Source organism: Vulpes vulpes, chromosome 4 (assembly GCF_048418805.1).
Source record: "Vulpes vulpes isolate BD-2025 chromosome 4, VulVul3, whole genome shotgun sequence".
NCBI lineage: Eukaryota > Metazoa > Chordata > Mammalia > Carnivora > Canidae > Vulpes > Vulpes vulpes.
This window is the reverse complement of record NC_132783.1, coordinates 119,545,853-119,558,075: the sequence shown is the minus strand read 5'-3', so window position 1 is coordinate 119,558,075 and position 12,223 is coordinate 119,545,853. Positions and strand designations below refer to the sequence as shown.

The window sequence follows — 12,223 nt, the reverse complement described above, 5'->3', positions numbered from 1 at the left end:
CTCTGATAAGACCCTGGCAGGTTAGGCTCTGGTTAAATAGTTTCTCATGGGGCATGTCTTGTTAGAAGAACAGAATGCTATGGCGTATTTCAAAACAGTGCCTCTTTCCTGACTCCTGTGGGAAGCATGAGGAGATTTCCCCCCAACATCACTGTGAGGACCTTGTAGAACTCCTAGAGGCAAAACTCACAGAAGTGTGGGGGACCCCGCAGTAGCTGGATCCCCCTGGAGTGTTTAGCTCTCAGACTTGTCCCCTGCTAGCTTCCAGCCATCAGCATCACTTGACAGCCCAGGTTTTCCTCCCACAGAGGTATCTGCTCATGGGCTTCTGTAGCATGAGTTGTCATTTTCTGGAACTTCCTCTCTTTGATTTGGGGAGCAGTGGTTTGCTCTGTGACCTCACTTTTTCAACAGATCTTAGAAGAATTGTTGATTTTTCAGTATGTTTAACTTTTTACTTGCTGTTAGGATGGAACAAAAACTTCTAAGCTTTGTACATGCCAGACCAGAACCAGAAGTCTCTCTCACTTGTTTTTAGACTTTAAAAGTATTGAATAGATACCCATATTATAAAATGAGTCAAGGGATCCCTGGGTGGCGCAGCGGTTTGGCGCCTGCCTTTGGCCCAGGGCGCGATCCTGGAGCCCCGGGATCGAATCCCACATCGGGCTCCCGGTGCATGGAGCCTGCTTCTTCCTCCGCCTGTGTCTCTGCCTCTCTCTCTCTCTCTGTGACTATCATAAATAAATAAAAAAAAAATTAAAAAAAAAATAAAATGAGTCAAAATTCAACTATAGTGTTGTTAAAAGACATACACACACACACACACACTCACACTCACACACACTTTACTTCTAAATCAAGTTTCCCCCAGGCTGGTGTAGGTGATTTTCCTCATCCTCTTCATGCTGTCTCTGTTATGGGTCCTTGCATGCGAAAGGCAAGAATTTGAGTACTGGGATGGATATAACACTTGGTGAAGACCTCCTTGCCCTCGACCTTCCCACTTCCCAGATTCTGGGGTCACTCAACTGGGACTAGGTTTTGGCCTCTTCTTTAGGAGCTCTTGACCAGGCTATGGAAGCAGCGGCTGTTGTGTGGACCCCACACTTGGGACAGGAGGAGGTCTCCATTCCAGCTGTTGTCTGGTCTACTAGGACTCCCTTGAGAAACAGGTAAGGAGAACAGTATGTGGAATGTAGAGTGAGGCACGGAAGACGAGCATGGTGACGGAGCATGGCTTGAGCCATATGAGGCCCAGACCCTAGTTCCCGTTCTGTCATGAACTCACTCTCAAACACCATGCCGCTCAGATCCATACGCCTCATTTGGGTTCAGATGTGATGCTCCCTACTGCTCCTCTCAGCTCCATCTATGGATATGATCCTTGCAAGCAGGAAAGAAACCCTTAAGGGTTCTGTGAAAGCAACATCTCTCAACAGCGAGGCTAGAGAGGCCTAGAAAAAGTTCCCAAAGCATATAGTTCACAATGCTCACAGGTGTGTTGCCCATCTGGGGTCTCTGGGAGATGCTCCCCACAAAGCCCAAAGCACATTCTAGGGCCCTTCACATGGCTCTCTCTAGGAGTCAACCTGGGGCAAAGGTACTGGCTCTGCAGGGCGGAATGGTGACCCCTAGCAGGCCAACAGCTGGCATAGTGCTCAGAGCATGAGCTCAGAAAGTGGGCAGGGTGTGTGCTTGCACTGGGTGGAAAGTCTGAGGCTGGGTGGTTGTGCTGGGAGCCAGAGCACTTTAGGAAAAGCTGCCAGAATCATTCAGACAAGCACTTGGGGGAATTTCAGTTGTCCCCAAAGTACCTTTTAATTTGAAAACAATCAGGAGGCAGGTCAGAGGGTTTTTCATCCTTTGGCATGAGTGGCAATGACTGGTCTTGTGTTGTTACAGACTCCAATTAGGTGTGAGAAGTGGCTGTGGGGCCTGCCAGCTGGGGAGGAGCCAGGCAGCTCATCATCCCCTGTCTCATAAACACAGGGAACTCTAGCACCAAGCCCAGAAACACCAATGATACCATCCATCACGCAAAACTTTCCAAACACTGGAGGAAGCTCCCAGGTTCTACAGGAAATGTATTCACCCAAGAGCCTGACATGACAGTACTCAGAGATTTCTGAAACTAGAGATGTCGGTGACAGAGCAAATATAAATGAGGGGATGGCACTGGACAACTCCCACCAGTCTTTCCAAGCCGGAGGGCACCAGGTCTCTGCCAGGAGGAGGCAGCGGGGAGAGGTTCAGCGGGAGACCCTAGGAGGCTTCAAGGTATGGGCTCTGGTCAGTCTGTGCGGGCTCATAGCCAGGGATCTTCACTTCAAGCCTCACTATTCCCAGTTGTAAAACGGGGTGACGATAATGCCAAATTCATGGGGCGGTGGTGAGAATAAGTGAGACAACAGAGCTGAGCGTTGAATGCAGTGCACTGCATAGAGAAAAGGTTTGAAAACTTAGAATTATTGTAAGTGTAAGCAATAAGAGAAGCATTATAAGTAAGAAGCTACAAACTCCTCTCCCAAGTTTCTGAGAGGCTTGATTTGAAGACCGTCAATTGCACAGCACTTTGGATTGAGCCTGAGGAAGACGTTTTAAAGTGTTAGATGTTATCAGCAGCTCATATTAGAGATGAAGACGTTGACATTCACGAGTGGTGGTTTGCTTGAGTTTGTACAACCAGTTGGTAAAAAAGTTAAGATTCGCATCCGGGACTTTTGACACTAACTCCTGTCTTATCATTATAGCACACAATAAGCCATCACAAAAATTATGTCAAACATCTTCTAAAGCAAAAGTATGCATGGCATAGATATTAGAAGAAGAGAAAAAAAATCTATAAATGCCCAAGTTTTCCTAACTCAGAATTTCCCTGAGTGGTGAGATGCTCTGGGTCACATGGCCTGACCAGCCCCATGAACCCACCTGACCAGGAAGAGATCCTCTTCGGATTCTTCTAAAAGTTCCACACTTGTGGCCAAGAGGCCATTTGCAGTCCCTTTCTATGCAATCTTTTCTTTGTTTTCCCCTTCACGTGGTAACCAGAGAGTCACACAATATCTTTATTATTATTATTTTTTCATTAGAAATCACTTCCACAGAAATAAAAGAACATTCTTCATGGGGCATAAAGTCTCTGAAGGAAACACAGAAAGCAGCAGTACCCTAGAAAGGAGGCTTCTCAACACGAGGTCTTGGCAGACTCTATTCTAAGGAGGCTTAACCCCTCAAGGAGGAAGTCTCTTGGCAGATGACACTGCAGTGATTTCTTTACAGCTGATAGAGGCCTGACCTGCACTCCTCAGAGTTCCTCCTCCCCATCACACTCACACTGAGGCTCACACTGCCTCAGCGCAGGGAGAGGGATTATCCTGTATTCGTGGTATCCGTTTACTTACTGCCTTGTTGGAGAGGAGGGTCAGTATCCTTCTACGGTTGTATCATGCGAGGCCCAGCACTGAGGGTGCAGCAAAACAAAATATATTCACACACGAAGAGCGTATTCTTCTGTATTCTGGATCCCACTGTTGGTTTTACCAAATAGTATTTTATTTTGTGTTACCTATATGACCCAGGGGTTGTCTCGTGGGCCCTGCCTCCTGCAGATAAGCTCAGTTGAGCTCAACCCTACTCTCCCAAATCCATAGCTGGCAGAAGCCCAGAGTCCCCCTAAGAATCCCGTGAAATCCCATGAGCCCAGTTCTTCCTCTGCCTGTGGGTTCAGGGCTGTACCTTGCCACGAAGCAACTGCCCCTTTTTTGAGTTCCACTGAAAAGGAAACGTGAACCGAAAAGTCTCTTATTAGTGACTCTGGAGCAGAAATGGAGTCATGAGGCAGCACGACAAGGAACTTCTAGCGGAGAGCAGTCCCCCACCCCTGTCAGGGCCCCGCATGGCCCATGACCTGGCCCTTTCACCTTGTTGTCCTCTTTCTCTGTTTTGTTCTGCGTTCCTACTCCCTTTCCTTCCCTTTCTTCCCTTGTCTTCTTAGCTTTCCCCCTTCAAAGCAAAAAGGGACTCTCAAGGCAGGCCAGTTTTACTCTCTTCTTTGAAGCTTTATGGCCACCAAGCACCCAAGCCCCTGGGGTCCTAAGAACTTTTCCAAACAATAGCTAGCCAGATAATGAAGATTTCTTTCATCTCCGAATCCAAGGAAATTAAGCAGGTTATAAATATTACCTGATGGAACTTCTTCTCAGCCCTGTGTCACATCAAGAGAAAGCGAATGTTTGGATATTCTGAAGGCAAAGTAAAAATAAAAACTGATTTTTGGCTCATCAGCCTGGTTCTCTTCTGTGTAGAGTATGGGCCAAAGCCCTGCTTGGGGTTATGGATATCCAGGTCAGAATGTCCCTTTGGACACATGTTCCCATGGTCAGAGAAGTTCTTTGCACCTCTGCTGGTCCCTTCTCTTGTTTTCCTCGCCCTCTCATGAAAGAGAAACCCAATAGTGAAAGGCTAAATGGCACATGTCTCAGGCTCTGCAGCTCCCTCCGCAACAGCTCTGGAGTGGCAGTCAGGACCCAGCCCATCTGGGGGTGCTGCGTGGGCAGAGGACTGGGTCATCTGTGATACAGGACCCACTGACAATTGCTCTGCAAATGGCCCCTGTTCCTGAGTTTGAGGAAATAGCGTCACTTTTCTTGTGTCTATCAAGAGAATGCATTAAGCACGTTGATCCTTTTAAACCCTAGTTGACTTTCATCCTTCACACCCGTGGCAGAAAAGTGCTAAGCTTTCCTGGGAGTTTCTTCTTCCTTTGATTAGAAGCCTGGGGCAAGTCTCTTTTCCCAGGACTCTGGGTTCCCAGTAACCCATTTGCAGGGGTTCAGAATCCTATTCAGTTTTAATGCAGAAAGAACTGCTTTTCTTTGTTGGTTGTCTTCACCCAAAGCCTTAATCTCCTCCTTCCTGGTTCTCCTTTAACCTCATCCCTCCCCCAGACACTTTCAAGCTTCTGAAGGGAAAGAAATCTGTCAAAGGAGCTTTTCACCCTAAACACCTGCATTTCCCTGAAACCAGCAGAATAGGCCAAAGTCAGTTAAACTTTCCCTGTGCTGGGCAGCCCGGGTGGCTCAGTGGTTTAGCGCTGCCTTCAGCCAAGGGCCTGATCCTGGACACCTGGGATTGAGTCCCATGCCAGCTCCCTATGTGGAGCCTGCTTCTCTCTCTGCCTGTGTCTCTGCCCCCCTCTCTCTCTGTATCTCTCATGAATAGATAAATAGAATCTTAAAAAAAAAAAAAAACTTTCCCAGTGCTTTTCTCTCTCTACACCCAAACCCCAAAAGTATCCAAGCTTTGTTTGTTTCTAATGTGTCTATTTTTCTTGTTACAAATAGATGTTCCTGGATCTCATATGGATCACAAAAATAAAACTCATTTGCAAAACTGAAAAAGAACCTAATGCCAAGAAATTGTATTTAGATCGATCTGGAGGGGCAAGTGCAAATGGATTAAGTCTTGAAAATGATGGCCACTGATGAGGTATCTACTTGATGACACTGAGACAGGAAGTGAAAGGGAGCCCACTCCCTTTTTACTCCTTTTCCTGCTTCTATTTTTGCTATTACTTACACACCTGCCTTACATATGCCTCGTGAAGGTCAAGGATTTGATGATTTCTTTGGAGTCTTTCAGCACAGTAAAGACCATCTAAGGAGTGACCGGGCAGGGTCATCAGGAACGTTTTCCAAGACTCCTGACTCAACAAGAACCCTAGCTCCAGGGCATAAATGACTTATGGAGGACACCTACACACTCATCTATGTTCCTGGATTACTGAGAAGACTTGTGCACCAGACCACCATCCTCAATAAAAACTCCAGGCTCCAAGCATTCTTCTCCAAAGAAGAGATGAGACTCACTCTTCTTTCCTTTCTGAGTCTCCCTGACCCTCTGTCTATATCTACACTTACTCTGTCTTCAATAAACTGTTCTTATTTCCTCTTAGCTTGAGCTTGATTTCTGTCCTCAAAGCCAAGGACTCTCTTGGCTGGTCCCTCGGAAGCCCCACTCTGGGTTCTCCAACCCAGCCAGGCTGCATCAATATTAACCTCAAAGTGCAACCATCCTGACGAAAGGAAAAGGACTTCAGTCATAAGATGAACACAGTCTGAGAAGCTAATGTATAACATGGTGACTAGAGTTGATAAAACTTTATTGGATAATTGAAATTTGCTGAGAGAATAGAATACAAATATTCTCACTTCCCCCACCCCCAAAATGGAAGTTAAATGTGTAAAGTGGTGGATGGCTTAGAGATTGTGTACCATCTCACAATGTACACATATATCAGGTCATTGGGGTGCAATTTTATTTGTCCATTACACCTCAGCAAAGCTGGAAAACATGCTATGGGTGTGTACTTGGCCTCAAAAACAGAATAACTTAATCAGATTCTATTTTCAGTTGTTTAGAGGATGGAGTGGGTGGAGGAAGATGAAATGAAACTTTGCTTCTAGCAACCCCCATAGTCACATAGAGATTTTAATGAAAGCAACCTGATCAGACAATGGCTCTCCTCCACTCCAGGGGTAACCACCGCCAAGCCTCTCCACAAGATGACTGGTAGCTTGTCTGCTGTGGGCCTCTTTTAGAGCTATTCCTATACTTTTTAACCAGCTATAGATACTACTGGCATTAGAGAGGCTCACTCATTAAGAGAAGAAGCCTGGATTCTTAAGAAGACTAGAAATGCAAATACTTTGAATCAACTCTGTGTTCTCAGCTGTGATTGGGCATGGCACTAGCTTCCACTTCTCAGAATCAGGACTTTGTTGTTTTTCTGAAGTCACTGTCAAATATGAGAAATGAGTTTGATAGGATACGTACTAAATCATGATGCTTCTTGTAGAGTTACTTCCAAGAAATTTCCTGAACATGGCAGAAAGAGTAGAGGATATTTCCTGTCACTTAGATAAAGTTCTTACAGTTAGAGCACCCCTGAAGAAGAAATGTTTAAACCCCAAAAAGGTTGAGTTTAAATCAGTGAGCATTCAGTGTCAACAGGCTGGGTCTCCTGGGTAGCAGACTCGTACACAGATTAGTGTGTAGCAGGTTTCTGAAGGAATGCTCCTGGGATTGACATCTGCAGAAGAAAACAGGATTGGGAACAGGGAGCAGTTGAACTTCAATGCTGGATTGGATATTTTGGTAGAAGACACAGTCATCCCTGTAGTAAATTCTGAAGATGGGATCGCATTCAGAGGGACCTCACTGTAGGAGAGGAAGAAACATACCCTCTAACCCTGTTGATTAGTCATTGGATATGGACTTCCCAGGAAGGAGATGAGGCCTTTGGGGGGTGTGTGTGTGTGTGGGTGGGGGTCTCTTCAAATCAGGCAATCCCAATGGGGGCAGACAGCCAAAGGCAGTTTGTCTGAAGCACTCCCTGTAGGAATAAGTCTTTTCTTTTTTTAAAGATTTTATTTATTTACTCGTGGGACACACACAGAGAGAGGCAGAGACATAGGCAGAAGGAGAAGCAGGCTCCATGCAGGGAGCCTGATGCGGGACTCCATCCCAGGACTAAGGCAAATGCTCACCCAATGAACCACCCATGCGTCTCTAAGTCTTTTGTTCTTGAAGAGAGATCTGAGAAGTGTATCACAGTGTCTATCCCTTTGAGTGATGTGGAAGTGAAGGAGTTAAGATAAACAATTATAGCTATGAAAACTGGTAGGATTTTTTATTTCTCATTTTTGTAGCAAATACAGGAAGAAGAATGCACTCAGATAAGTTCCCCCCCCCCCTTCATATTTGGCAAGATATTTTTTCACAAAGAACAATCTATTGCTTATTTAGCACTGCTAGTGGATATTCTTGGTTTACCTGAACTGTGATCATAAAAGTATAAATATTCTTATCCAAATCCACTTAAAAAAAGGGAGTGGGGGATAGATTCCTGTTTGTAGAGGACAATTTAGGATCCAAGCAGAGGCAAGGAGGGCCTCATCTTCCCAGGTCATGTCCTGCTTTTTTACTTGGACCTTTACTTGGGCTCTCCAGGCTCTTAGGTGGAGCAATTTCTGCATTTCTCACTCTGAAAGTAAATCGTTGCCAGAGTATGTTTGGAGGTGCTTGAAGATATTTTGTTTGTTTGTTTGTTTTTATAAAAGGTTTGGCAGTTGCTCTTGCACTTGTGGTAGTTCCGCATTCTCTGGAGATTTATGTTTATTTTTTCTAAACAGAAGAAACACAGATATTTTATAGTATGCATTTTAGAATTCTAATATTTGAAGTCTTTGTGGTCTGATTCTATTGTCTGTTATTTCTGCTTGTTCTCACTCAGGTTGCTTTGTTTATACGACTTATTGTATTTGATGGTGCATTGATCATTGTACTTGAAAAGTAATTTAGGAATGACTGATGTCTGAGATGATGGAACTTTTCTCTGGGGAATGTTTTTTAAAATTTATTCCTGGAACATTATAAGTAAGGGACCTGCTTAGTCCAAGTTCAACACTTGTGTTTCCTTGGACCAACCAGGTGATGCAAACCCGGGCTGTGAATCTACACAAGGGCTGGCTTACTTTTGGTTTTCCATTTGCCTAAGGGTATATAGGGCCTTTGGATCCCACTGTAATATATTTAAGGAAGAAATGGGATTCCCTACCATAGGTGGGCCCCAGGTTTTGACCTCTTCCTTCTGCTTCCTTTTTACCAAAATAGCACCTTGTTTTGGCATGTTTCTTCAGGTTGGTAATTACTGTTTGGGTCCAACTAGGTTCATGTGCTCATTTTACCTTCCTGGGATTTTGCCTTCTAGAGTTTAACAGATTAAGCTCTCATTATCTTGTTAGCTCCCAGATATTTTAATTAAAATAAAGTAAAAAAAAATCTCACTCAGGTTTTTTTTTTTTTTTTTTTTAATTATTCTTGTTGGAAGGGAAGAAACCTCTGGTTCTTCTTATCTATGGCCAAACCCTGTGGTATTCTTTATGAGAATTGATGAGAGACCAGGAGGCATGCCATTCAGTATCTCAAACTTACAAGCGTATTTTGTTAGGTAAAGTTGAGTCGAATAAGTCATATATTACCTCTACATGCATCTAAGAACTTACATGAAATTTAAAACTCTTAATAAGCATGGATCTGATTTTCTGTCTAGAATGTAACCACATAAATATAAGATTTTTGTATCAAATTATTATAATTTCTCTAAAACTAACAGGCTATGAGACCCAAACCTTTTAAAATAAAGCTGTAGACATGCCCACATCAGCAATGACATTTTCATCGGTATGTTCATTTTAATTTATGGAGTGTGGATTCCCTTTTGATGGCTTAATTGAGGATGAGAACATTTTAAAAAGAAGTACTTTTTTTCCAATACAGAAGGAGAGTTATTTTCGGTGATAAGGAGAAAATTCAGGTCCTCCTTATAATCATAGAGCTAACACCTAGTAATTACATGAGAAGAGTCTCTCACAGAGAACAATGTAATCTAAACCATCCAGTTTAGGGTAATTTTCCTTATTTAAAAAGTGCCAAACACAATTAATGTTGAATAATTTTCGAGAGAATAATGAACTTTCATTTCTCCCATTCAAGATGACTCCAACCTGGACAGACAAGTTTCTGCTTTCGGGAACCAGTCACCCACAAATGAACCCTTATGACATAAATGAAACCTGAGACTCTTTAAGTACCAGATTTATTTCCATGAGGTCAATTTAAACCAAAAAAATTTTGTTCTCTCAAAGAAATTATCCTGTCGCCCTTGCAATGCTGTGGTTTATAATAGAGTTATTATTAGCTTTGACCACAATTATGCCACTGTTACAGCTTCCCCACCTGCCCAGACCAAGAATGATCTCCCCATCTCTGGAATGCTGGCTGCATTTACTCTTCATACCACTCAACTGGCACTTAGCATTGCATAATGTTCCTTAGCCTCTTATGTGCATGTATATCTGCTTAGGGAGATCGAACTCTTTGTTTGTCTTTAAGGACAAGGACCTTGGCATGCCATGCCCTGTTACATGTCTCTGAAGTGCCCATCCAGTTCCAGCACCTCCTCACAGTATATGTCTATTTATTGTGGGTGGTGAGATTATTCCTGTTCGATTTGAGTGAGAAACATATCTTATTTATTGTTTCCTCAACTCCTAACACATTGCCTGGTCCACTCAAGAAAAGTTTACTGAAGGAATGAACAAATGAATCAGTAGATGAAAACCTGGTTAGAAACATAACACACAGAGAGTGGAGAGCGTCACGATCAGATTATTCTTCAGGCTTCCTTTCTAAAAATGCAAAAGTTACCATACTTTCTTCTTTTTCTTTCAGTCAACCATGAAAGGATAGACAGACTATGACTTAATCACTTTAACCGGGTACCATTAAACCGCACACCCCTTTCACTTGACTCAGGAATACAGGATATAAATAAAGATTAAATGCCCTCCCCAGTGCCATATGCATTGTTTTGTGAACAAACTGAGAAGTCCAGCATCTGTGACAAGGAGTTCCTGATCATCTAGTCTACTTTAGAGGGAAGAAGTGACCCATTCCCTGGGATTTAGAATATATAGAACATTGGGACTCTCGATTTGACCATAATAAGATGGTCAGATGATATAAGATGATATAAAGAAACATCTATTTTCCCAATAGATGTATTATTCTGAGTTCCTGCTAGCTCAAAGATTCAACGCATTATGGTAGGAAATTTAGATTTTAGAATTTGATGAACTGAATGTCAAATTCTAGCTTCTTTTTTCACAAGTTGCACTGACTTTGAGCAAGTCATGTAGATTTGTCTGACACCCCTGCTGAGCTCAAACAGCATGATTTGGCATAGTCAAAGCTCATGTTTTCTTATGGCCTCTCATCAAAACTTTTGCCAATTAAGGCATGTTTCTCCTTTTCAATGCTTTCATAGTACCAGGCTACCAACTTGCCTTGGGACTGAGTTCCCTTTTTTCCAAAATATAATTCCTAAGGTAAAAATGGAGTGGGCATATTTGCCACCATCAACCTTATAAACCCGCATGGTAAAAATTATGTCAACCAGCACCGGTATTTTAACTATAGGCACTTATTTGATTGTTTTCAGTATTTTTAGAAATAGGATGGATTTAATCTTATTGTTATATTCTCAAAACCCCCATTAAACACATTTCCCTGGCATAAACCTACTAATCTCAACTTGCTAACTCCCTAAAAAGCCCTTTGCCCTCGGGATTCTCATGACGTTATCACTACTGAGGACATGTGGATAGTAAACATTCACATTAAATGTCAGTTTGTAGAAGTGAGGCTGTGGATTCAAGCCATATGAGTCAAGAAACACCTGGGCACCGTGTGGAGCGCCAGTAAGGTGAAGTAACTGCTCTCGTGCATATCTCTTTAGAGCACTCCTCACAGTGAACATGATGCTTGGTTGGGCTGTCTGGCTGCACACTCCTTGAAAACAGATACTCTGGTGGCTCAGTTTGTTAAGCATCTGCCTTTGGCTCAGATCATGATCCTGAAGCCTGGGGATCAAACCCCAAGTCGGGCTCCCTGCTTAATGGGGAGCCTCCTTCACCCTTTCTCTATGCCCTTTACCACTCTCTGCTCATGCTAGTGTTCTCTGTCACTCTCTCTCAAATAAATAAATAAATAAATAAATAAATAAATAAATAAATAAAATCTTAAAAATAATACTTTTCTCTCTCTGTTTTACTTTCATTGTCTCCTATTGTTATCAAAGGAGCACTGTCTTCTGAACAAACTGGGCCAGAAATCCTATATCCTAATGAGTGTGATTTTTTGTTTGTTTGTTTTTGTTTGTTTGTTTTTTGGTATGATCCCCTTTGAAGGCAATGCAGTTGTTCCAGCAATGCTGACATTGCTAAAAGCTCTTTGTAGCAACTTTATTGTAAAGTCTCATTGGTAGGAAATATTTGTCTTTTGAGGACAGATTTTTAGGTTTATTTTATTTTATTTTTTTATTTTATGGCCACCAAGTCTAGGGAAGAAGTCATGCAGCTAATAGGAGTTTGAGTAAAAAAAAAAAAATACTGTGTTTGTAACGTGATTGGGTTGATTTTGCTGTGTAGCTAAGCTATCATTAGAAGCTCAGTTGCAGAGGACAAAATCCACTTCAATTAGTTCAAGCAAGAAGTCATTCAGTATGGGCGTATGAAATGGAAGTTGGAGAACAGATTTTAGGTTGTGCTTTCAAGAGTGATTCCTAAAACCCTACCCTGGAATAAGGCTTCTCAGAGAG

The 12,223-nt window shown here is 42.8% G+C and overlaps 1 protein-coding gene across 1 annotated transcript in view; it reads left to right on the top strand.

Moving 5' to 3' along the window:
• SNX18 (sorting nexin 18) overlaps positions 1-9,495 on the top strand; it is a 154,103-nt gene extending 144,608 nt beyond the window's left edge. The window contains exon 2 of the mRNA XM_072756929.1: positions 5,346-9,495. Within this exon, the coding sequence (XP_072613030.1) occupies positions 5,346-5,398 (53 nt within the window). The 3' untranslated portion in view covers positions 5,399-9,495. The remainder of the gene's footprint in view (positions 1-5,345) is intronic.
• The last annotated feature ends 2,728 nt before the right edge of the window (positions 9,496-12,223 follow it).